The sequence below is a fragment of the Lutjanus erythropterus genome, chromosome 16 (genome assembly GCF_056507025.1).
Source record: "Lutjanus erythropterus isolate fLutEry1 chromosome 16, fLutEry1.hap2, whole genome shotgun sequence".
Taxonomy (NCBI): Eukaryota; Metazoa; Chordata; class Actinopteri; order Lutjaniformes; family Lutjanidae; genus Lutjanus; species Lutjanus erythropterus.
The window spans coordinates 18559093-18586151 of NC_139332.1; the positions used below are offsets into that span (position 1 = coordinate 18559093).

The window sequence follows — 27059 nt, forward strand, 5'->3', positions numbered from 1 at the left end:
TGTTTCATCACATTAATCTAATCCAAGATTATCCATGTATGTCCACATCTGTATATGTGAAAGGTGTATATAGTGTATATGGTTTGTGTGTAGAGTTCTTACATTATTTTTTTCGTATTTTTTCTTCTGATACTTTCAGTCCTTGAGCTGCTGTAACAGGTGAATTTCCCTGATGTAAGATCAATAAAGTTGATCTGATCTTATCTTATCTTATCTTATCTTATCTTATCTTACCTTATCTTAACTTATTTGCAATAGATATGCACTTATCATCTCCAGTTCCCTGAGAAATATAACCCGCCTTCATTTGGACTTACAACCTGTTCACAGAGATGATCAGGATTCTCCAAGAACTGAAAAGGTAGCAGACAGTGAAGGATTTCTATTTTGTACTTTATTATCGTAATACAGAAATACATGTTTACAAAATGGTTTCATTATTTTCTTGTTTTTGCTTAATTGTTATACAGTACACAGTAGAGTGCAAAAATGCATCAGTATAATGGACAAATTTCTATATATTTCACAGTGTGACACTATTGTTCTTGATATAATTTAATCTTCTCTTCAACATAAAGAATTATTGCACATAAAAGCATTTCAAGGCCAACAGAGATGTACAGAATACATTAAATAATCTGCTGAATCTACATTCAAAGTAGAGCTGGATCAAATTAATGATTAATGAAAGGGTCTGATGATATGACATAATACTGATAAAATCACATCTATATAAAATAAAAATGTGTTGGTACCCGCCAGACAGCTATTTGGTATTTAGGACAAATTAAGACACAACTGACTATATGTTACATATATCTGCTCTCCTTTATGTTGCAAGTGATACATTTATCTATAGATTTAATTATTATATTATTGCCCAGTTAAATCAGGAAGCCCTCCTTATGCCCCATATTTGGTCAAATTAGCCAGCATCACGCACAGACGCAGCAGTGTTTCTCTCTGAGGGTGGAGTCATAAAAAGGCAGATCCTGTCATCTCCACTAGAGGGCGATGTCGTGTTAAAAATTGTGTGTGCCTGAAATGACAGAGGAGGGGAAAAGTTCACTATAAGAAAAGTGTAACTCCACCAGCTATTTTAAGGTTGACCTCCTCCCTCTTGTTTTTAAGGCCATCTACGATGTCTGGTCATGTGTGTAGACCTGTGTTCATTTGTGTGTGTGTGTGTGTCAGTGTCTCATGTTGACCCAGCTGAGTGTGTAAGAGCTGTGAGCATTTGCTGCGGTCTGTTTAAGGACACTGTGACCCTCTCCTGCAGAGCTGTGGATCAGCTTGAGTCCAGAAACTTGTAGACCCTGCAGGACACTAAACCAATAGCGGAGCACTTCCTCACTGGTTCCGCCCACCTCAAACCCTGCCCACTGTAGGTGCACCGTGGCAACCAGATGATGGACGCTCTGCAGAGTTCCCAACTCAATCCAGTTCTGGAAAACTCGCCACTCAGCACTGAGCAGGTCAGCATACAGAAAGTGAACCTAAAAACACAATAATTATTTGGTATTTTTGGTATGACAAAAATATTTCAGAAATGATCGGTACCCCCCTAGAACCAGAACTTTTTTTTATCATTATTCCTAGTGTGTCTGAAGAGATGACCAACCACAGCCTAATAACAATTCCTCTTTTATTGCCACAACACAGCAAAAAAAAAAAAATGGTACTTATGGAAACAAACAATGGTTCCTACCTCCAATATGTGGTTACATGATCTAACAGTACATCACATTTAGAAAGGATAAGGACTCCCACAATGCAAAGCAATTTGGCAACTCCTTATATCACATCTTGTCAGAAGAAGTTTCTGAGTTTAAACCTATGTTTACACAAATTAGATTCAGATTTATCTTGTCTTTTTTATTCATTTATTTATTTAGAAGATAAACATTTATTTTATCTTTGTCAATTTGTATTTAAAATTTCTACAATTTAGGGGGATCTATTGGCAGAGTATGTAAGTAAGTATGTTCTCATTATAATATAAATATAATTACCTGAAAATGAGAATCATTGTGTTTATGTTACTTTAGAACGAGCTGTTTATATCTACAGATGGCCTTTCGCTTTGAGCAGCCACCATAAGTTTGAAGGTGCAAAAAATAATGATTTTTTTTTTCAGGTGATAATACACTTATGAAAACTTACTCATGTATATTATATTCAATATCTTTTTTTTAAATTAGCTTATTTTCGATAGTGTTCTGATCCCAAATGCAATCCTTACAACTTTATATCATCTGCTTTTTGTCTGTGAATGTGCATTGAAATAATTACAATTAATTTTATATAATTAATTTATTGTTTATTTTATATTATGAATGTATTTATTATTATCTTTGGATCAAAAAACATATTTGAAATAATGCAAATGAAAAGTACAATATGTTTTATGAATTACTTTTAAAAATCCAATTCAGAAAAAAGTACCATTTTAACAACTTACTATGTTTAGTTCATGTTATGCAGCTTTACTGCTTTCATTAGCATACCTGTTATTTTTCTGACCAAACACTTCATCTGTATACAGGGCTTCTGCAGGTCCTTACAAAGTGCAAAATCCAATAATCTGAATGTTAGGCTTTACAAATGTCTTAAATATGATTGACAGGTCTTAAAAATTGAATGAATTCTGAAGGTGACATTACTTTTATGAATTGCATGAACTTAAGTCTCATTTTTAAATGTTTTTGAAGAAAAAAAAATGTTGTTCACACTGTAACAACTACAAAACGAAACGTTGAACCAATAACCACTAATGTGAATTTATTTTTTCCCTATATGAACATGAAATAGGTTTTAAATTGCATTCATAATGGTCCTAAAGGTCGTAAATTTAACTTGTTGAAAACCACAGAAAAGCTGGTGTAGCCAAATATTTGAAAATTAAAAATTAAAATCATTATGGAATATTTATAAATGTATGTCTTAGACCCCATCTTAAAATGTCAACCAACAGTAGCCTCAAACTGTAGGTACGCAGTTCCCTCTTGTGGCTGCAGGATGTAACTGGGCCAGTGTCTGATTCACTCACTTAAATTGTTGCCATGGCAGCCAGGGATGGCGCAGAGCCCTGTTGCTATGGGAACGTACAAGTAAGAGAGCTTTCTGGGTATGTTGGGTCGAAAAGACTCTAAGGTATGTTTGTTTGGCACTGTTTCTCCAAATGTCTGAGTGTGTGTGTGTTTGTGTATATGTGTGTGTGTGTGTGTGTCTTACTGTGTGATGTCCCAGAGCTGCCATGATGTCTGCCAGTGTTTGAGAAACACTACCCAGGTTGCCTCTTGTCTTGTGCTTGCGCTTCCTTGGAACTCGCCACTCCAGCCACATCTTGTGCTGGCTGCTGACCACGCCTCCGTCACCATGGTTACTGGCCAAACTGTTGCCAAGGTGACCACCAGATGCATTGGAGTTGCTGGGATCAAAACTGTGGACTTCACATCCCAGCAGTGACACAGTCTTTAGAAACTCTGTGTCTCTCCCATCCATACTAGAGAGACAAAGGCAAACACAGAAAGATAGACAGAGAGGCAGGGGAGCACAGAGGTGGTTTGAAGATTATTGCATGCATGATTAAATATGCATTGCATTGTTTATTCCAACTCTGCCAGTGATATGAATGCATAAGCATTACAGCACATGTACAGACACATGCACATAGTGTACAGACATATGGACACACCTAAAGGAATATGCAACACACGGTCGATCTGCAGCCGGAAGGAGCCAATCCTCAGCACACAGCAGCCAGTGGGGTGAATCTGCAGGGGGCTCTGATGTCTGAGCCTGACCCGGAGACAAAACCCTGGAGCAGTTTAGCTGTGGATGGACAGAGGAGGAGAGATCGCATGAGATGGGCTAGGTAGAGGTCTGAGACAGTCTGATAGCAAACCACTCAGAAGAAGAAGGAAGTTAAAGAAGAACTAGTTGTGTGAAAGCTTATCTTGTGAAATGTCTGAGAACATTTTAGTGACTGATGTCTCCGAGTACCTTTCAGTAAAGCAAATTATTCTCTGGTAAAATTGACTCTTAAATGTGAGATTCAGTTGATGATAATCGTTTAACTTGAGTAACTTTGAGATTCATCTTAATTCCAACACAGTATACTTATACTTACAATATACTTTGATAATTTTCCCTCCCAGTTCTCCAGTACATGGTGTTACATACAGTATGTCCTAACTCCAGCATGGGAGTTTCCAGTCTGGAACTGAAAGTCCTCACTAGCTCCAGATTTTTGCAGAATTCTGCTGCCAGGATACTGACAGCGCCTGACTGATCATATTACCACACTGGAAGTCTGCAGTTGTAGAAGTGAAGTAGATGAAAAAGTGAAGTTTTTATTGATTACTTTTCAGGCTTGGCAAAATCTAACTCCTGGCTACAGTATCTGTAGGTCCCTTAAGAGCTGGAGAGTAGCTGGAAAGGGGACATTTTGGTTAAATTGCTCACAGCTCATTGTCAAATACAATCTGTGATGATGGATCATAAACAGGCGCCACTTTTTTAAAGGGTTACAAGCCAAAAAATTGGGAAACACTGCATTACATGCATTATATGTGACTACATATGTGATTTTGTTTACCTAATTCTTTTATAAAAAGGCTATTCAATTCTAAATTCAGTTGACCCTTCCTATGTCTCGTCCATATTCATTCTGTGCTCCATTGACAGTTGACCAAGCAACTGGTACCTCGGCCAACTTTCTTCTTTTCTGTTTCCTATACTTAGATATGCTATGTGCTAGGCTTGTCTATATTTAAAAGAAAACCACATTTTGGAGGTAGTTGAAAGACGTTGTTGGGTCAGCTGTTAAAGCAACATATACTCACATCTTAAGTTAGTTAAAGTTGGCAAAATTCTGGTTAACTTGGCAGTGAATCTACATCAATCATTAGCTTGCTAGTTAGCTAGCTTCGCTAACCTTCAATAGATTAAGATGTAAAGCTATATGTTGCATTTCCAGGAAAAGGACAGAGTTGACCAAAGTTTGCTCAGCACAGAGCAAAAAGGGACAGGACAGGAAAATCAGTCGGGTCAGATTTTAAAACCAGGATATGTAGATGGGCCAGACATTTTCAGCAGGCCTGTGAATGGCTGACGCATCAGATAGAGGTATATTTTTAATAGCGGGTGTTACATTAATTTTAATTTTGTGGTCATTCAGAGTCTGTGAATGGCCTTTTTTGTTGCCAAGATACAGGAAAGGAAGTTTCTGTTGCTCTCTCCTGGTTCATGACCGCTCCAGGGTAATACTGCTCAGACCGAAACACCCAATCAAACTCTGTACTTCAGTTTTTGTTTGTCAATATCGTACCTCTGAATATTCTATTCTTTAAATACTGTAACACACTCACTGCAATTCAAACATATTGGTTTGGCGTTTGGAGATGGTGGTGAAAAGAACCATTGTGGGCCAGACAGTGTTAAAGTGATGTTTTTTTTATTGCCAATTTTATGTTTCAGGGTTGACACAGTCAAGTATTCAGTAGAGCACTTCTCTACTTGTAACTGTTAATAGCCAGATGTTTTGAAAAGCTGCTAAATGTGGTTGGAACTCACATGAGAGGATGTTGATTTGTGAAAGAAATATATGATTGGCGGTGCCGCTACATCCGTAAACATCTCACCTGGGTACTGCACATGTGCAGCTCTCAACAGATGAGAAGAAAGCAAGATGGCTCACTCACTAACTACTTCCATACACAATAAATGTAGTTTATTTATTTTCTCATCAGATTTATGTATGCTGGGTCTCTTGGGGTTTGCTTCTAGCTCAGATGTGACCTCTGAGCATCAGCTGAATAGGCCAACTTTATAACTTTTCATTTTATTTCATCTCAGAGTTTAATTGTTTATCCTGTCAGTTCTCACTGCTTATCTGTATTATTGCTTTACAGTGATTCAACAGAAGAGACGTTTCACACAGTTAATACAAATTAGAAATGTCCAAATCATGTTAAGTGATTTTTGTGATATTAGGGGATTCAGACATTTCACACACTTTTAATACTTTTTCAAACATTGAGATTTGGTGACATAATTCTTTTAATTTGTGGTTTTCTGTTGAGTGAATGACAACTCTTTGGAGGGTGACTTTTTCCAGAGTCAAATTCAAGCACTTTTCAAGAATTTTCATGGTGCATTTTCAAGCTTTTCCAGCACCTTAAACCTACGGTAAATTTTTACATACATATACTCAAAATGATTATTTCACATCTTCAGCACATTAAATTAGATGTCATTGTGCTACACGCAACCAAAACTATGTTATTCCTTCTACAGAAGGATGACAAAGGAAAACACAACCTAAATTTCACATATCAAAATGTGTCACCTGTCTCTAAGTATACCTCGCATCCTGTACAACCTGGCTGATTCAATGTCCAACTTGTTTTATTTCTTTATCTAAAACCCAGTGAGGCGCAGTGAGGCAGAGATTTATTAATGCAATGCAGTAATGCAATTGTAATTTCAAGCGGTTTCAAGCACTTTATTCAAAATCCAAGCACTTTTCAAAACTTGAAAACTACATTAAAATTCAAGTGTTTGTTTTTTCTTTTTGTTTTAGGATTCCAGCATCAGTAGATAATATCTTTTTATTTGACTGCTCTACTGTTGGTGATGTTCTGCGTAGCTTACCTGTGGCGTGGTGATATATGCGATGATACGATTGAGTTCTGCTGTGAAGGACGGCTTGTCTGCCGCCCACGGCTGCACCTCCAATGCTCTAGGTCCCATCTGGGAACATGCACACATACATATCAATATATTGATACTACAGTGCAAGGAATATCAACAGATTCATGGGAATGTGCAAGGGGGTGTGAATAATGCATAGGAATGACAGTAATGTGTGGGAGTGTGCACCCCCTGCCCCAGGTATGAGGGATGAGGAGGCAGGTCACAGCCTCTGACCTCAATCCTGATTTGCCTCAGGCACTGTAACATACAAACACACACACTCATGCAAAGCCCCCCACCCAACTCAGACTGAACCCTGTGGTCACCATGGCAACCTCAGCGGGGAGGGGGGGGTTGATGATTCACTAGAATGAGTCAGAGAGTTTAGCCTTGGGCAGAAAAAGAGACAGTGAGAGAAAAAGAGAATGAAAGAGAGAGGGGGTGAGGAGTGAGGGGAAGGAGGTTGAGATAAAGAGAGGACAGCACACACCCACACACACACACACACGCACAGGTGAAGGTTGAAGCTCTCGGCAACTGAAGGGCGAAGAGGGGAAGAGAGAACAGCTGTCACCTCTCTCTGATCTGGGGGTCAGTGCTGCGCTCACCCCCTGCCCTCACCTGTTCCATCATGTTTGTAATAATTCACAGAGCCGAGCACAAACTGACCCAGCATAATGAATAAACTGCATTTGGAAAACACAGCTGCAGAGGCTGAGCACTGAATGGCATTATATCCCTTCATCTGTCGCCTATAGTACATAATCTCAGTTCAATTTCAGTAGGCTACATTTTAAATTATGTTTAATTGGCGTTGAGGAGAGAAATATGGCATAAAATTAAGTGGAGTATGAGTAAATAGGTTGATGCTTTTTCACCTAATATCAATATACACTGTAAAAAGTCAATCATACGGGAATTCAGTGTAATCAGCTTATTTTTTTCTCAATAACTTAACATAAATATCCAACTTTTCATTCAACTTAATTAAACTAAAAATGTCTAGTATTTATTCTCAGAAAACTTCTGAACTTCTACACATGAAACTTGAAATCTTTTGATTTGAAATGATGAGTTGGATGAAAACAGAATTCAGATTTCTTTGTCATGTCCACCAGTGTGACTGAAGAGTTGTGGGTTCAACTTAATATCTTAAGCTTACTGAACATGTTTTCTCAAGTACAACTGAGTGCCAAGTTTATTTGAAGAGGAAAGCTTACTTGTTTTGAATCATTACAAAATTATTTCAACTTGTCTTTCCAAATTCAGTCAACTGAAATGTTACTTAACTTAATACCTAGACACTTAACTTTTTTTTAAGTTAAAACAAATAGTATATTTTATATAGTGCATGTTTAATGTAATGAAGTTTTTTTTTTTTTTTAAAAAGTCAATACTCATTTTTACCAAATGGTCTGTGGTCATTATGTAATTCAACAAATATCTGGTCTTTAGCAATAATGAAAACCAAGATTAGTATAGTTAACTAAAATTAAACTAGTGCAGTTCCTGTTTTTAATGATCACTGTTATTTTAGTTTTCATTTAATTACAAAGTCATCACTTTGAGAAGGGGGGGTGTATGTGTCTGTGTGTGGGCTGGTAGTGGGGGGTGGGATATTGTGTGTATGTGTGGCAGGGGGATGGGTCATTGTAGGATACACTTTGTACTACATTTTGTTTGTATGAAAAATGCTATATAAATAAAGTCAGATTGATTGACAGACTGATGGATTGATTGATTGATTGAACTAAAAACTAAAACTAGGTGTGAAACTGAAATTTAAAAAAGATCTTAGAAAAGAATTAAAACTGAGACAATATTGTGTACTTACAGGAATAACTAAAATAAAATATAAAATATCTTGAGAAGACTTGCCACTAAGGACTATTTTCATTGTTGATTAATCTGTCGATCATTTTCTTAAATAAACGATTAGTTTCTTGGTCAGAAAATAAAATGTCAGAAAATGGTGGAAAAATATCCATTAGTGTTTCCGAAAGCCCAAGAAGACGTCCTCAAATGTTATCTTTTGTCCACAAACCAAAGAGACAAAGATACACAAGTTAAGAAACCAGAAAATATTCACATTTAAGAAGCTGGAATCTTTTTTTTTTTCTTGAAAAGTACTCAAACTGGTTAGGTGATTAATAGCTGACATTTAGTTTAATAGTTGATGACTAGTCGATCAATCGTTGCACTTTGTCAACACATCAAACATAAGCAGGCATTGGTGTTTATTTAGACTTTAGATGTCTACATGAATCAGTTGCTTACACAAAGTGTCTTGTTTGTATTGTAATATTCTCAACTTCTTAAATCATGCCCCTCCATATTTCAATAAATACTAAAAGTAATAAAAACTAAACCAAAACTAAACATTTTAAATAATAAAAACTGAACTAGAAAGAGAAAACTCACTCTGGGGACGGGAGGAAATCAATTGAAAACCAAAATTAAAAATGAAACCAAAATAAAAACTAATGAAAAATACAAAACATTGAGAAACATTTCAATTAAACTTTATTTACCTGGCGTGAGTGCATCTCATTTTCATCCTCATACGCTCCTGCCCCCTCCCTCCTCTGCCCATCATCTTCCACATCCACCTCCTCCTCCTCCTCCTCCCTCTCCAGACGGGACGGAGATCCCCGTTGGCGTGAGTTGCTTTCCGGTTCGATGCTAATAACGGAGAAGGCGACCGCACCCTCCCGCTCCTCCGCCCCCGGCCTTGAGGCTCCAGGTAGCCGCGGCCCGACGACGAGGAGCTGGAGCGCGAGGAGAAACGGCGGCACTAGAAGAAGTAGTATTCCCGAGCGAAGGGGCACACCGCCGCGGCCACATAACTGCGCACAGGTCCGCATACCTCCTCCTCCTCTGTGGCAGCTGCACCGGGGAACATCTCCGGTGTGGTGCCCTGTGATTCAACTTCTTTCTGGAGGGCAGTAAGGAAAGTCCCAGCTGAGAACACCCCTCCTCCTCCTCCCTCCCTCCCGACCTCCTTCTTCTTCTTCTTCTTACCCCCAGGGAAAAGTCGTGATGACGAAGCGCATTCCTCGGTCAACAGTGGCCTTATTGGCACAGTGACTGCCATTTTATTTAGCCCTGAAGTAACTCATACAGTTTCCAGTTAACCTTGGTTAGAAATCCCCTTTAACTGGTTATATTGAGGAGAGAGGTCAAAGACTCAGATGTTGTTAAGCAGAGTGCTAAACGTGTGTGAAACTGCCATCTAATGTAAAGAAAATAACAGTTACACTAATGATTTTACAGTTGACACTAAAGATGATTGATTGCTAGCTAATTTTCAGCCAAACTATGTGGGAATCGTTGCTAAAGTTGTTGCTAAGCAACACATGATCAGCTCTCACTGACTATAATATCACCAGTATTTAATATTTTATCATGATCACTAGTATTTCAGTAAGGTTGTGGTGACCATAATATCCCCTTTACTTGGTAATATTTAGGAAAGAGGCCAAAGAGGCCACTCACCTGTTGCTGGGCAAAAATGCTAATGTAAAGAAAACAATTACAGTTGGTAGTTGCTAATTTTCCACCAAACATCTACTCTACTAACTGCTCTCTTTGGTATGAACAGTGACTATAATGTCAATAATATTATTTTATCATTATCACTAATATTTGAATTAAGAGGCTAATGTTATGGTGACTATAACATCCCCTTTACTCAGTTATATCGAGGGGGTGTATTGTGTAAAACTTTAATGCTAATGTAAAGAGAATACAGTTAAGCAAATGATTTAGTTGACACTAATGATGATTGGTTGCTAACGCTAATTTCCAGGCAAACTGTTTTAGAATGGTTGCTAAAGTTGTTGCTAAGCAACACATGAACAGCTATCATCAGTGTGAGGAGCAACTACAATATCACTAACATTTATTGTTTTATTTTGAGCAATTATAACTAACTAACTAAACTATTTATTATTATCAGTAATATTTTAATTAGTAGCCTAATGTCATGGTAACCATTTTAACCTGGATTGCTTTATTTTAGGAGCAAAACCTGAGTAGTAACTACATATACTGAAGTACTTGTAGTTTACTGTACTGTATTTCTGTTTTCTGCTATTTTATACTTCCATTACATCTCAGAGGCAAATATTGTAGCCAACACTTTACTCCCCTACATTTATTTCAAAGCTTTAGTTAACAGTTACAGTTGTATGTTTTACATAGAAAAAAATGGTCTGGCTTTGCAATAAAGGGCACAAATCATATACCTCAGTAATGCACAACTAATGATGATTTAATGCATGAATTAATGTAGGATGTATCGTGAATTCCTGTTGCTCACCACTAACAAATGATCCACTCACTATGGCTTTATGTAATAGTTCACACTCAGTTAAGTAAGGAATGGTTAAGAATCAGTTATGGAATGGCAATGTCCAGTTACTTCATACATTAATTGTAATGCAGTCAGATTAGCTAGATCCCAGTTAAATAAAAATTTATTTCAGAACCTTTTTAATCAAACTGGTCATCAGATTTAAACATTTAAATAATTAACACAAGTACAATTACAACTTGATGCATATTAATTAATTTGTGAGGTAGCTGTGAATTAACATTCCTTAACTGATGATCTATTAAGTGTGAACTAGACATAAAGTCATAGTGACTGGCTCATTTGTTAGTGTTGAGCAACAGGAATTCATGATACACCCTGTATTACTTCATGCATTAAGTCATCATTAGTTGTGCATTAGTTAAGCATTACTTAGGTATATGATTTGTACCCATATTGCCTGGCTGGCTGCCTAGGAGATTCATGTTTTATATATTAAACCTGTGATTTGTTTATAAAATACGATACAGGCTTATGTCATACCACCCAACAATGTGTAAAGCTGCTAAAATAAGCTCCCTCTTGATAACCTACTTTGAAATGGTGCTTACATCTTCATGGGTCAGTAATCCAATAATGTAATATATAAAAGGGGTATTCTACATAATACATAATGAATACTTTAGCATAAATTACATTTTGATGATAATACTAACAAACTTTTACAGAATATTTTTTTTAACCCAGGACTTTTACTTGTAATCTTACATTGTATTTTCTACTTTTACGCATTTCAGTAGTCATAGTAGTAGTAGTAAAATAAGAAATAATTAGTGGTGGAAAGTAAGTAAGTACATTTACTCAATTACTGTACTTGAGTACAAATTTGAGGTAATTGTACTTGAGTATTTCCATTTTGTGCTACTCTCTGCTTCTTATCCACTGCATATCAGAGGGAAATATTGTACTTTTTACTCCACTACATTTATTTGTCAGCTTTAGTTACTAGTTGCTTTCCAAATTTTTATTATTAATATAAAACATAAATAAATGAATAATTGATGAGTTATTTTTATGGATTAAACAATCCAGCAGTATATAAACTAGTTAGTATTAGCCCCAACACACAAATGCATCATTATTCACAATTTGGTGATATCCATGTTTCTGAAATGGGCCATCCTGCATGATTAGTACTTTAAGTTTTGGTACTTTAAGTATATTTTAATGCAAATACTTTTGTACTTTTACTGAAGTACAATGAATCAAGGACTTTTACTTGTAAAAAAAGTATTTTATACTGTGGTATACTACTTTTATTTAAGTAAAAGATCTGAGTATGTCTTCCACCTCTGGAAATAATGTTACAGATTATAGCAGATTACTGTTGTTAAAGTTGCTGAGAGTGTGGACTTTATTTAGCTGTGGTTTTGTTTGAATTGAGGGCAGAAAAATAATCATTTGTATTTAAATTATATGCTGTTATTTTGCATAAATATAGTACAAAAGAAGTGTCTGAAAGAGAGCTGTTGCTCTGCACCCTCCTCCTCTCTGTCTGTCATGTAGTGTTGTTGACAGTGCGTGTCCCCTTCCACCATACAGTGGAATGTCACAGCAAACACATCTCCTCCGGCCATGTCTGAGTCTATTTAGTCAGCCTGTTGACAAACTGTACACAATATGCAGCCAGTAAACTCCCCCCATCTGCTTTCTTTCTCCATCGCTCTCTCTGTCTGTCTGGCACGCACTAGCATACACACAAGCTGCAGATGTACAATATTTGCTCTATTATAGCAAGTTTCCCTGTGTGAGGACATGAAATGAGCATGGGGTCCCTTCCTGTCAGCACTGTGGTACCACCAGCCTTCACGCTGCGCTTTAATGCATTTCCTTATTTGGAAGAAGAATTTTGAAACCGTGCATTTTTGTGCATTTTGTTTCAGTGGCTTGAAAACCTCTCTGACACTCTTTTCTGATTTCCTCAGTCTGGTTTCCTTCTTTCCCCTCCAACACATCCTCCCCTTCTCTCCCCACCATCCTCTCCTCCCCTCCCCTCCCTTTCACTCCCTGTCGAATTGTGTCCTTGACTGAACTCTCTCTCGCTCACAGTCCCAGACAGCCTGGGCAAAGCCCAATACTCATGGAGGCTCTAAAACACACACACACACAGACACACGCACACAAACACACTCACACCTCCCTTAATCCCTTAAAGAAGAAGCAGTATGCTATAGACGAGATTACCAATGGCAAGAACAGAATGTGTATTTAAATATTTTGCACCTCAGATACATACATGATATGTAACAGACAGATATACAATTTTTTCATCACAAAAACCACCAAACAACACAAGACCACAGAAAAAAGAAAGGGAGAGAGTGAAAGAAAGAATGAGGCCCCATCAAGACTTTGGTGTCTGGGGGGAGCTTCACTCCTTTTGACCCCACAGGCACGCACACACACTCACATAAACGCACACATACACACACAAATACATGCATTGCTGCAGTCACGCCAACACACCCTCCTCTGTCTGTCTCACATTCGCACACAGAAAACAAGAGTCTCTTTGGGGCCGTTGTGTGATTTCAATGTCTCTTTTCCCTTGTAGTTAAAACAGCAAAACACAGGATGTTGGGTCTCCATGCTGCAGTCCTCTCCTCCCCCCCCCACAGAGCAGAGAAACCATGGCAGAACGCTGAGGAGGGCGTGTTGATGACGGACCTTCAGAGCGAAGAGGGGGGCCCCTGGCTTGGAGCTGGAGTTGTATGTACAGATGCTGGTATTTTAAGAGCAAGAAACTGGTTTAGTCCACTTTTCTCTTTACGGTACACAACACAAGGAGTGCAAAGAGCGGGACATTTGCTAGGCTCAAGTTGATTTGGGCTCAGATGCGGTTCAGGTTAGGGCACAAGACAGATATGCAGATATTAGTGTAGGTCGAGTGCAGACCACAGTTGCTGGTTTAGCAGAGGAGAGGGGAGGGTTGAGAGAGAACAGAGGAACGACACAGAAAGAGAGAAAGAGAGCAGTTTGATCCTAGCGTGTCCATATTGCAGATGTACAGAACAGGACCGGATAGATTTGGTGAGATACAGACTTCTGGGAAACGGAGTCCAAGACTAAAAGGGGTGAGGAAATAGTTTTGTCTGTCCGTCATCTGTCAGCTCTTCTCGGCCATGCCCTCATTCCAGCATAGAGTGTGAGTGAGTGTTTACATGTATGATTGTATGTGTCCATGTTTAGGTAGTGAATTCATCTGCACATGCGTGTGTGTGTGTGTGTGTGTGTGTGTGTGTGTGTGTGCGCGTGTGCGTGTGTGTGTGTGTGTGCATGCTTGGGCGTTTAAGTTGCAGTTGATCTTGATTGTCAGTGCTGGAGAATTAAAGCTTTACTGTCCAAAGCTGGCAGCTAAATTCTCACCCTTCATTTCACAGTCTCTCACAAAGAAGTCTCCTTACCAAAAAAAGAAAAAAAAAACAAATGTTTGCAAATCTGTAAAAGCTTGGATTGAATGCACCTGAAAGACAAAACAGAAGGAGAAAGAAAGAAGTGAGGATATAGGAATATGAGACTGACACTTATAAAAGCAAAATAAAATAAAAGCAAACTGTACTGAATTGAATTAACTAAGTCTTGACATACTTTACTGTATGTAACACCATATTTCCACTGTTTGATTTGGTGCGAAAAGTAATATGTATTGTGTGCACTGTGGTGTTCTTGCTGTTGTACTCCATTTTTGTTGATTTACATTTGTACTTCAAGAGTGATCTTGATGTGCTGAAAGCAAGGGGAAGAGTATAGTGTGCAACTGAGAACTAAGTGCCTTATAACTGAACCAAATTTGGACCTCTGTGATGAAATTAGTTCAAAATATAATGCGGCAGTATCCTTGAATGGCATATATAGCATCACAAATAACCAAATATTAAACTAGTATGAACATTTATGAGTTATGGAGTGATGTAGTTATCAGAAAAGTGAGCAGACTATCTTTACAGTGTAAGAAAACCATATTTTTTATGGCCGTTTGTTGTTTCCATGGACACAGTGAATAAACAAGGCTGCACAGATGCCATGAAAATTAAATTATTCAACTTTTTCAACTCATTTTCTGTTCTTATTTCTGAAAGAGACTGAGAGATATGGACGGGGGCACTAATATGATATTTATTCAATATGTTCTGAAAAAAATATGTGGGTAGCACTGGTTAGTTTACTTCCTCTTTGGGCAAAGATGTTTGACAGTGCCACATTGTCCAGCTTTCTGGGTACAAGTCTTGACTGAATTGCCACAATGAGTAAATGCCACTTTTTTGAGGGTTGGCTTGACAATCGCAAATATAACCCTTGGTTGGATAAGTACTCAAAGATGTAAAGTTTATGTAAACTAATTCGACATTGCCTACATTTGGAGTGACAATGTTCTGGTAATAATCTTGCAACATAACACACTGTCAGAATGTAACACACATTATTTACATTATAAACATCTATCTATTTGTACTCTACTGGGAAATATGGTGTGAAAAATTTTGAATTTTGAGATGGAAAATGTGTAGAAACCCTGCCCTTAAGTGTACCTTCCCTTACTAATTGTATTCGCCTGTTTTGTGAAACTGAAACAGATACTGATACTGTAAGTGTTTATATCAACTTTTCACTTACTAATTACAACTGCTAATAGAGCTTTATCATCCAATTAAATATCTAGTAACAAACAGTTTAAAATTTGGTATATCTATTGATGGATTTTTTTTCTTTCATTTCTGAATTCTTTTTTCCCTTTGTAGTGCAAGTAAATATCTACAGATGAGTATGAGGGCCAGGCCCCTTTTTCTTTTGCATTTAAAATTAAGTGTAAATGTGGAGAATAAAGTCTAAACTTTCAGTATTCATTGCTGGACATAAGAAAAATAAATCAGAGGAGGATTTTTTAAAATTTTATTTTGCATCTTGGAGACTTAAGTCAAAATATTGGGAATAAAGTTGAAATAGGATTTTGGCTTTAATCTCAACATCTCAGCTTTATTCTTTTAACTTTATGCTTGACATTTCAATGTAATTCTCCAAATTCAAAATAAAAAAATCTTCCACCACTTTTTTTTTTTTTTTACCTAAAGTGGTCCTAATACTCCATCGTTTTCAAAACAAACAATCCTCTGAATGTCTATGAAAGTTCCAGTGGTGGTCCTAAGTTGTCTTTATTGTTTGTATGAACATAAAGTAAACTCACCTGCTGTTACAGGCTGGTGACACTGAAGCTGTCATCATTGGCTGGATCCAGGAGCTGGCACAGTACCCCACCACCCTGAGCCCCATGGGAGGGATAGCGGTGTCCCATGCCCTGGTAGGATTGATGGGACAGGGAGAAGCCGCCAGTGTCCTCCTGATGGGGCGAGGAGTCCAGGGGAGGTTTGGGGTAGGGGGAGTGGGGCAGGGGGCCCTGGCGATGGCCTGTGCTCATAGCATGGGGGATCAGATCCCGCTTGTGGGGGGGCCCGGTTGAGGGGGGGCTGCACTCCTCATAAAGCACAGGTGTGGAGTGGGAGTGGAGGCCGGGGCTGGGGTTAGAGTGTGTATGGGTCTGGTGTGTGTTGTTGGTGTGGGAGAGGGGGTTGCTCTGGAGATGAGTGTTGGTGTGTGTGCTCAGGTTTGCGTGGGACTGCGTGTTGTGATGGTGTGTGTCATGGGGAGTCGGGGTCATGTGTGTATTGGCGTTTGGGCTTGTGAGCGGATTACTGTGTGTATTTCCATGAGGACTCGTGTGCGGGTTGCTGTGTGTGTGCGGAGCTGTGTTTGTGTGTGTGCTATGCGAGTGCGGGCTGGGGCTGCTGCTGTGTGACGTCTGTCCGTACCAGTAGGGAGAGCTGCAGTAGCTGGGTGAGTCATACTGGGAGAACTGTGGGTCTTTCGGAGGCGGGCGGTGTGAGGGGCTCAGTGCAGTGCCACAGTGGGGTGTTACCCGGGGTGAGGGTGAGCAGGAGGGGGAGAAGGTCCTGGAGGGGACGGGGTGGTAAGACTGGGGTGGAGGTGGGGTGGGCTTGGGAGGGTAAGGAGGAGAGGAGACACTGGGCGAGAGGGAGGAAGAGGACTCTCCAGGGTATAATGCTGGATATCGCTCCTCAGAGGATGGTGTGGAGGGGTGGGCGGAGTAAGGGGAAGGGTACTCACAGGGGTCCTGGAGGTAGCCGGAGGGTGGTGCAGGATTGGGAGTGGCAAGCGGGGAGAGGCTGCTACTGTCTCCACTGTAATAGTCCAGCCCCTCCTGGAACAGCACAGAAACATCTGGACCTCCAGCAGTCACTGCTCCACCCGCTCCAGATGTGGAGGCAGCCTTGCCTCTGCCTTTTGGCCGGTCTCTCTGACATGGAGACAAACCTCCTCTGCCTCCTCTGGACCCTCTGCCTCGCCCTCCAACCCCTCCCCGCTTAGGTCCAGGCGTAGGTGTCGGGGAGGGACTGGATGGGGAGTCAGAGTGTAAACCAGAACCCCCTTCTTTTTCTGGCTGTGGTTCAGTCCGTTTCCTGCGACCGCGGCCGGGTTTGCTGGTTCCCCCACCCTGGAAAAGGACGTTTTGGCTCCAGTTATATGAGGGCCCTGAAGCACTCTCATGCCAATCCATCATCAGCTTCTCCAGACTGGACAGACTTGATTGGCCGCCCTCCCCACTAACAGACTCGTTCTGTTTGAATGAGCCACCTGTGGAGCCGGGTCCACTGCCAGTGGCTGCAGAGCCGAGATGTGAAGAGTCAGAGGAGGATTCTGAGAGACTTTCTGGGAAAGGTTGTCGCTTGGCCTTCTGGGGGGTGTAGTTGGAGATATCCAAGATGTCTTTGGACTCATTGGAGCCATATTCACTATAGCCATGATACTGATGCCCAAAGCTATCTGTTGACCAGCCACCGAAACCTTGTCTGGGAAAAAAAAACGTAAATATAGCAACGTAAGTTATAAAACACACAAACAGCATTTCAGAAACATGTGTGCACTTCAGAAATATTTCAGTTTTCACTGCTCTTGGTTGCAGTTTCACGTAGGGCTGGGCAATATATCGATCAGTGTTGTGGATGAATGTGCTAAAAGAGCACCGTTCATTAAACCTGCTCATGTATTTGGTGAACAGCGAACTTAATGAATCAGATTGCAGCTAATGAATGTGAACATGACATTGTCAACTGGTAAAAAAAAAAAAAGTGCGATGCAGACTCGCAGCAGAGAGAGAGAGAGATTGGTAGCATGAAAATACAGACAGAAGTGTGGATGTGATGTTGCCTAAAAATGTTGTTTGATCAAGCAGCATGAAGTGTATGGCCTAGGCTACACTGCAGACTGATGACTCCGTGAGAAACAGAGATTAGATATAAGTTTTTAATGGCCATTTAACAAAAACTATGAATGTCATGTACCATTTAGTATAGCATCATTATAAAGACTAATTTTTTAAACTTACCTTAGATCTAAATTCAAAATTGTAAACCATGAACATGAACGAGTTCTCTTTAATGTCTGTGAACTGAGCTTCAAGCTTGCTCTCGTGAAGTGTGAAGTTGCACAACACTGATATCGATATTATGTCAATATTGTGATATGAGACAAGATACCGCCTTAGATTTTGAGTATCAGTATATTGTAATATGGCATAAGTGTTGTCTGTAGGCTGTATTTCAGTAAATTATGCAATTTTCTTTAGTTTATTAAAAAGGTCATTGTATTTATAATTTGCGAAAGCGCAGACATTGTTGCATTATTGATTTTTTTTGGGAAAAATGTTATTGTGATATTTGCTTTTGTCCATATCACCCAGCCCTGGTTCCACTATTCAGTTAAAGGAGGCAAGGAGAAAACATGAATGCAGGTTCTGACCATGGACTCCTAAGCTGGATAAATATACTGTGCGTTTTAGCCCTGAGTTAACTAATGTCAGTTATTGACTGTTAATTAGCACAGGGTGGACATGGTGAAATTGAAAATGATGTGCTGACTGAAATATTTATATTAAGTAATTCATATCTCTTTGATCCTGCTGTGGTCAGACTTTTATAAGTTTGCACTTCTCTTTTTAGTTTGCGAAAACATTTAATCACCTAATCATTAAAAACCTAACCCGTCCATACCAAGTCCAATTTTTGTGGAAAAAAGCCATTCAGAACGGGGTTACATAAGTACAGCAGAATTAGTACTTTAGTGCCTCAGAGATGCCCTGGCCCAAAAACCTTGGTCTCCAGATGTAAGAATACATGTTTGTTTGGTACAAATCTAAACAAATGTCACATCATCATGGTTTTCTCATTCCCACTAATCATGAATCATATCACAATTGCAATATCTGTCAGAATAATACCAATATGTTCTTCATGTAGCCCTAATTCAGAAATTTCTTAAATTCATTGTATTATTTTTTAAGTATGTTTTATGGTGACAGGCTGACAACAAGTGATTTACCTGTAGCTCCACTGACTGGAGTTGTACTGTTTGTAACCTTCTGGAGAGGAGGAGGAGCTGAAGGGACTACTTTTGGCAACTGACATGTACCCTCCTCCTGGTGATGTGGGTCCTGCGGACTCCCCCCGCACCATGGAGGAATGTCCTGCTGCAGGATATCCACTATAGCCTCTCTTGCCTGCTCCCTGGTAGCTAGAATAACCCATTTGACCGGAGGGGGCCTTGCCACTGCCGTGTCCAGATCCATATGCAAAGCTGCAGTCTGAGGATCTCTGTGGCACTGCAGGAGAGGAGGAGGAGTAACCAGAGGAGTAGTGGCCATAAGAGGCAGGGTGGGGGGAGCTGGGAGAGTGTGAGAGAGATGGAGGAGTGGATTTGGGGTAGGTAGAAGTGGTGGGTGATGTTTGGGCCAGGCTGCCATAGCTGTATGGAGGTCTGGATGAGGAGCATTGTGTCTGGGCTGAACCCTCCACCCCAGAGCTTGTTCCCTTAGTGCTCCACTTGGGGAACGCAGGGGACCAGCTGTGACCAGTAGCTGGACTGGATGGCTCATAACCGGGGGTGGATGAAGCTTTGCGGGGGTCTGACTGTGCAGAGGAGATGTCCAACAGGTCTGAGGAGTCATCTGAGTCAAGGAGTGACCGGAAATATCCAGCAAACAGGCCTTGTGAGTCCTCACCAGCTGGAACAACTCCCCTGCCTCCTGCACTGCTGTAGGCACCTCCCCTTCCAACCTCACAGGAGGAAAAGCCCCCCCTTGGAGATCCACAGAGCTGATACCCACCCAAAACCTTCTCCTTGTCCAAACCTCCCTCCTCGCCCCAGCCACCTGCCCCGTTGGGCCACTCCTGCCCCATAGACACCCCCTCTCCTTTAAATGCACCATTTTTTCTCACACGTCTCCTCCTGACTATTTTCTCTCCTCCAGGCTCAGTTCCTACAACGCCCCCTCCCCTACCAACCCCACCTACACCCTTTCCCCTTTTCCTAGGTAATCCATGCTCAGAAAGGGGGCTCGGTTTCCGCTTCTTGCCAATCGATTCAAAGAAGTCACTGAAGGTGCTCTTATTGCGTTCACTGCCCCCGATCCCCCCTGCTGCTCCTCCACCTCTTCCAGTGCCCCCTCCTCTGCCTCCTCGAGGGCGTCTAAACCCAGTGAGCCGGTGGAGCAAGGTGGATATTCCAGGGTTTTCAAGGGGGGTATGAAAGCTTTCTGGCTCACTGGGTGTCCAGCAGCGAGGGGGAGAACAGCGGCCAGTGGCGGGGGGTTGGCGATTTAAAAAAGCCAGTTTGGACAGAACATCTCCATACTCTGTTTTCACATCGTTGGTGTCATTAACATAAGATGGATAAGGGGAAGGGAGTTTAGTCCGACGTCGCCTCTGGGGCTTCTTGGGTTGGTCTGTGTTACCACCAGCATTTCCAGGATTCTGAGTCTCTCCCGGTATTCCTGGCAGAGTCTGTTTAGGTGGTCGTCCCCGTCTACGTTTGAGAATAACAGGCAGTTCTCCAGGAGGGAACATCACCATGACACTCTTGCCATTGTTCTTCATGCGGAGAAGTGCAGTTGGCTCTCGAGCTACCTCTGAGCCCTCCAGACTGCCATCAGGGCCTTTCTCTGTCCCTGTTCCTGTCTCCAAATTGGAGATCTTGTAGCTTTTTTGTCGGCGGCTAAGGCTGACAGGAATGCGGGCCACCTTGACAACAATCTTCCTCACCTATGAAGCACAGACCAACATAAAACATATGCAAATGCAAATAAACATTTGTTTCACATATGATATAAAATTCACCCATCCTAAGTCCTGCCCCTTTTTCATTGAGCAAGATTGGTACCACAATCAAATTTCTCCTTTTGTGTTTCCTAAATATGTTATGTGGCACTTTATGAGGGCCTGCAGAGCATTTTTATTCCTTGTCTCATGTCCTGCATATTGAGACCATGTCCCACACATGATTTCAAAGGTCAAACCACTTCAGCACAGACACTTTTCTAAAATCTAGTTTTCATCATGGCTGTGAAGAAAGCAGGGAAGGCTGTCATCATGGGGCTGATGTCAGTCAAACTGCACATGTGGGTCAAGTGCAGGTTAATCTGTCACCATCTTTGCTACCCTACGTCCAATGGGGAAAATTGAGAGTCACCACAAAGTCAGAAACTCTGCAGATTAAGGCAAAATGTGATGCAAACTACCCCAAAGAAAAAGAAATTAAGTCAGTTGTGTGCTACTAAATCAACCAAATGGCAAAGCATGGAGCTTGAACAGTATAGAAATGTATTTTGTAATATCAAAATTTTAAACTGCCTGTTAACATTGTATGTCCCACATTGTCCCAAGCAGGCATACTCTTTGTCCCACATTGTCTCTTTTGGGATCTGGTCACACTTGTGCTAGGCTTGTGTATGTTGAAAAGAAAAAAAAAAGAAGTTAGTTTAAAGATGAGGGACCTGTAAAAGCAACATATTCACAACTTAAGTTAGGTAATGCTAACAAGCTAGCTAACTAATCTACTAACATTAGATAACTCTACCTAACCAACTAGCTAGTTAATCGATATCAATCATTAGCTAGTGTTTTATTAACATTACCTAACTTAGGATGTGATTATATCTCACTTTTACAGGAAAGAAAAAAGTTGACTGAGGTACCAAGCTTGCTGAACTGTTACTGGAAGACAGAGCGAAAAGAGGCAGGACTTAGGGCGCATCGATTGCAGGGGTTCTCAAAGTTTTGATGACTGAGTGTGACTTTAGTGTGACAGCATATGACTGAGGGCGGCACAGGAAAACCCATGAACCATTAACTGAGGATTTGTGATTGGCCTCATAGTGACATTTTTTTTCTTGCCTTTATTAGACAGGACAGCTGAAGAGTAGACAGGAAAGGGGGATGAAGAGAGAGGAGATGGCACACAGGCAGGAATCGAACCAGCGGCCGCTGCAGAGGACTGACAACCTCCATACATGGTGCGGACACTCTACCAACAGCCGCCCCCTCATAGTGACATTTAACAATAATTTCCTTTGTAGCTACTTGCTATGCAACCAGAAGCTTTCTGGACCATGAATGATCAAAAAAAGCAACAATTTCATGTCACAATTGGTGGCAGCACAAAATGTTTTCAAGAGGCACCATTTGTCTTCTGGCTGCGCTTTGAGAACCCCTGGTCAACTGTGTGTTATGTCAAGGAGTTACTACAACGATATGGAACTATAAATTAACTTACGCCAACAAAACGCCCACGTCTCCGGTTATTGGAAGGAGATGTTCCCAATTCTGCAATAGGGTCCTCCTTCACAGTTAGCAGAGGAGCAGTGATGGTTGGTGTGTTTGGAAAAGGGAGATGATGGGTAGCCCGTTGAGCTATGGCAGCCTGGGCTGCCTGACGCTTTTTCATTACACTTTTAGGAGCTGCTTTATGAACAGATTTGGGTGCAGGCCTAGACCTGGATTTAGGTCCAGGTCGATGCCCAAGTCTGGGCCCAGCTTTAGGCATAGCTTTAGGAACAGGTTTAGGTACAGTTAGAGCTAGAGGGATGTCAGCAGGGCAAGGAGGCGTGGGAAGAACAGTTGTAGCCTCCACAGATGATGGCTCTTCTTTCTCACGAACAGCCCCCTCCTCCTCTTTAACCCTCCAGATCTTCTCGATCTTCTCTTCTAAGAGTTCCTCCTCATCCTCTCCTCCCCTCTCCCTCCCTGCTCTCTTCTCCACATCCTCTATGCTTCGGCGGAGGCGGGAGGACTTGCGCAGGTGACAGGGGAAGCGGGGACGTCCAGAGCTGCGGAGTGCATACTTCTTCTCTGCCTCCACAGGAAGAGAAGAGGAGCTTGTGTTTGGGTTCGGACCAATAGGGACTGGACAAAAGGTTGAGGGCATGTCTGTATCTGCAGTGAGGACTGCGGCTGCCAGCTGATTGGTGGAGGCAGGATGATTGCCAAGCGCCAAAGACAGGGGTTGAGGTGAGGTGGTGTGTATGGCCTCTGGTGTGAGAGTTCTGGAGCGTTCTGGCGCTACAGAACCCGTATGTGCATTGATATCAATGTGCCCACAACTATCCATGTGTGAGTGTGAAACAGCCTGTGCGTGCACATCAGGGTCTATGTGCGTTTGCATGTTTCTAAGTGTCTCTGCAAATGTGTGTGTCTCAGTCTCCGTCTGCCTCCGCCGGCAGCTACTGTGCCCCAGCCTTCTCTGTAGATGGAGGCCGTTAGCCAGGGCGGAAGGAGACGAGGAGGGAAAGCGGTCGGAAGTCACCGATGCCAGTCCATCATTAGAGGGATCCTGGGGCCCCTCCTGGAGCCCGAGCTCCCTAGTCCAGAGCTCAGGCCCTGCCAGCCCCTCCAGCCCCCCAACACACGCTTTTCCCTCTGCCTGAGTCCCACCACAGCCCACTGGAGCCCCAGTTTGGCCTGAATGCAGGTGATCTGACAAGCCACTCATTCAGTGGACGGTCTTGCTGGTACTGAGGGAGGAAAAAGAGGGTGATGTTTCCTGCTGTATGACAATGAGTGCTTCCTCTTTGTAGCTGTCTTCCTCTAAGAGCTGGGAAGATGATTCAAGGACCTAAGGACAGAAATAAAACCAGTATTATCGATTGGACAGGAAGTCCAGATGGAACTTTGTAATAAACATCACTAATAAAAGGCCAATTTATAGTTAAATAAACTTTAATTAATAGTTATTTCAGTGGTAACAAACAATATTAAGTATTTGTTAATGATTACCAAATTATTTGCAAACCTTTAAGAAATCATTAGCAAGATAGACCACATGGTGAAATTTTCATTCCATTTTAGTCGGTTGAAACTAAGGTGAAACTAAGTTGCAATTGAGTTACATGGTGTAAAGCTCTATGCAATGCACTTGAAACTTGATTAAAACTCAGCTGTAACAGTTACAAAACTCTCAACAGCCAAATGAAATGCTGATGACATGTCAGATAATGGCGTCAAACCACTGTAGTATCATCTGAACCCGTTTCAAATGATTTCAACATGTTATCATCAAAATGAACAAAATGATAAAAACAGAAGACGGTTTCTTGGCTATTTATCCTTTTCAGGTTGTTTGTTTTTTCACCTGCATATCATTAAATATTAATGCAACAGTAGCTCTCCTCCTTTTCTCCTGCCATTATGAAAACCAGCCAGTACCAGAAGACAAAGTGATACAACATTTTCAAAATGATATTAACTAGCAAAAAAATGATACGAAATAAGATACAAAGTTGCAAATGTGGTTACAATGACACCTTCCACTTGCTATAATCTATGAATAAAAATTACAAATCTATCTAGCTAATTTTAGTGAAATAAACATGTTGTATGAGTCTATAATTGTTTTTTAATTGTTTCCTGTAATTGGTAGCAGCATGAAAATTATGTGTCATGCAATTTCAAACCTGAAACTAATTGCGATAAAGTTTCATTGTGTAAAGCCATACTAAGACTTTTTTAATGGTAAATAATTTGTTTGTAAACCCTCTATAAACATTATTTGGATGATGTTATAAAATTATAATTAATTATAATACCTCACATACTCACATACGTTTTATACATTATATACATGAACTTACGTAAGTACATATTTATTTTAACGCAAAACAGGACTGTTTCCTGAATCTACCCACGTAGCTTTTGTGCCTTCATTTGGAAAGTCTACCTGTTGTATTTTTATTAATACTAATTTTACCATGGAGCCCTGCACGTGCAAAATTGAAACTCGAGGGGTTACAGCGTCTTAGTTTGGAGTGTAGGGACGTTAAGTGACAGTGAGAATGTGTTGTCTATAAACATCATTAGGATGAAACATTATAAAGTTGCAGCTGATATTCATAATAATTTGTAAATGGTTGATAAATTTTGTGTAGTGTATCTATAAACATTATTTTGATGGCCATTATAAATTCACAACTGATGTTTACAAAACTTTACAATTTCTTAATAAATGACTTAAATAGCATATACACATTATTTGAATTGCATTAGAAAATTTGTTAACAGTAAAATAACTTATCACTCACTGAAGTTTAATTAACAATCAATTTACCATTTATTAATGATAATTACTATAAACTATGTAAACTATACCAAAGTGCACAAATAGATTATCACCTTGTTGCATTTAAGACATTTAACTAAACTCCTTGCCTCTAAATATATTGGTCATTGTAAGACATCAAACACTACATATGAAAATCAAATATTTGCAGCACAGATGAAATCGTCAACATTTCTGGCGATGGGCCATAAACCTAATCCGTAATGCACTCTACTCTATTAACCGTGCCACCCACACAGCAGCGTTACAACATTAGATTACATTTACCATTCATATCCTGCTCAATTGGTCTCTTTTACCGAACGGCTGTGGTGCTGATTCTGATTTTGATTCTGAGTTGAGCCTCACTCTGTCTGCCTGACTGGCTCTGTTCTGCAGGGGATCATTGGGTCATCAATACTGCAGTGGAGAGCTCACATACTTCTCTCTCTCCCCTCTGCTCCTGTCTTTTGCCCATGGTTGCTAGAGTGAGAGAAAGAGACAGACAGACAGACAGAAAGACAGACAGGCAGACAGAGAAAGGGACAGGGAGTTGAGGAAGGTGGGAGAAAAAAAGAAAGGAGTGTGGAGGAGGGTGGAGCCGAGAGAAAAAGAGAATAAGAGATTAGTACATGATGTCACAGCACGAATCAGACCAGACTAGAATCAGTATTTTGGTGAGGGCTGCACCATCTCACACCAGACGCAATTATTTTGGAAGATGACTTGCAAAATGAAAATTTTCTAACTCTCATTGTAGTTAGTGTTTCATTTTGGTGTGCACCAGCATATTTTAGGTACACACATCTAAGCCAGAGCCACTTTATCTTTTGGATTTTCAGTGTGTTCACTAACACACACACTGAGGATCATCACGACATGATCATGACCAGACTTGTGCCACATTTTTCAGTCTCACTAGGGATGCACAACTGATCGAAATATTATCGAAATTGCAATATCCAAATGGCAGAAGCTGCAATTTTTTGGATAAAGGAAAAATGCGTGGCAAAACAGCATTATAATTAAGCACTGTAGTGCTGCAGAGATGCTCAAATCTTGTTCTCCAGATGTAAGAAAACATGTTTGTTTGGTACAGACCCACACAAATGTCACATCATTGTGATTTTATTTTATTTTTTTCAGTGAAACTGAAAATTGTGATGCAGATATGATCATTCCAACTCACTGTGAATCATATTGCAATTGCAGTATCTGGCAAAATTAGCAGAATATGTTTTTTTTACCATATCATGCAGCCCTAGCTGTATTACTAATAAACTGAGAATTTAACTAATAGTTAATCAGCAACCATTTAATAATGAATTGATCATTGTAAGTAATTTTTCTAGCAAAATATTTCAAACAATGAATGATCCCAGCTACTCAAATATGAATGTTTGCTGTTGTTTTGTATTATGTCACTGCAAATTGAATCTATTTGGGTTTCAGACCAATTGTTTGGACAAAACAAGACATTTAAAGATGTCAACTTGGGTTCTGGGAAGTTATGATGGATATATTACTGATTTGTGGCCTTTTGTTGTTA

General features: G+C 40.4%; 2 protein-coding genes across 3 annotated transcripts; both read right to left on the reverse strand.

The window, feature by feature from the left end:
* Positions 1–374: 374 nt before the first annotated feature.
* On the reverse strand, positions 375–9654 carry LOC146312963 (putative methyltransferase-like protein 24). 2 transcript variants are annotated; one of them, XM_084739845.1, is made up of 5 exons: positions 9231–9654; positions 6658–6756; positions 3698–3834; positions 3235–3505; positions 375–1496 (listed from the first exon to the last, which is right to left on the reverse strand). In XM_084739845.1, exons 1-5 carry the CDS (start codon positions 9561–9563, stop codon positions 1191–1193), a joined length of 1146 nt encoding a protein of 381 aa, XP_084595971.1. In that variant the 5' UTR covers positions 9564–9654; the 3' UTR covers positions 375–1190. The 2 variants fall into 2 exon arrangements, with proteins under 2 accessions (XP_084595971.1, XP_084595972.1); XM_084739846.1 differs by lacking the exon at positions 6658–6756.
* A 3600-nt stretch (positions 9655–13254) lies between these two features.
* Positions 13255–24026, reverse strand: ahdc1 (AT hook, DNA binding motif, containing 1). The gene is made up of 4 exons (XM_084739793.1): positions 22694–24026; positions 19466–21183; positions 16257–17937; positions 13255–14537 (listed from the first exon to the last, which is right to left on the reverse strand). The coding sequence occupies exons 1-3, from the start codon at positions 23906–23908 to the stop codon at positions 16263–16265; spliced, it is 4608 nt and encodes a 1535-aa protein (XP_084595919.1). The 5' UTR covers positions 23909–24026; the 3' UTR covers positions 13255–14537; positions 16257–16262.
* Between the last annotated feature and the right edge of the window lie 3033 nt (positions 24027–27059).

Coding starts and splice junctions, on each gene's coding strand:
- LOC146312963 (XM_084739845.1), bottom strand. CDS start 9,563: ATGCGGACCTGTGCGCAGTTATGTGGCCGCGGCGGTGTGCCCCTTCGC. Junction 3,835..6,657: donor CATATATCACCACGCCACAG/GTAAGCTACGCA, acceptor GTCCATCCACAG/CTAAACTGCTCCAGGGTTTT. Junction 3,506..3,697: donor TGTGTTGCATATTCCTTTAG/GTGTGTCCATAT, acceptor TTGTCTCTCTAG/TATGGATGGGAGAGACACAG.
- ahdc1 (XM_084739793.1), bottom strand. CDS start 23,908: ATGAGTGGCTTGTCAGATCACCTGCATTCAGGCCAAACTGGGGCTCCA. Junction 21,184..22,693: donor GACGTGGGCGTTTTGTTGGC/GTAAGTTAATTT, acceptor TGTGCTTCATAG/GTGAGGAAGATTGTTGTCAA. Junction 17,938..19,465: donor TCCAGTCAGTGGAGCTACAG/GTAAATCACTTG, acceptor TTTTTTTCCCAG/ACAAGGTTTCGGTGGCTGGT.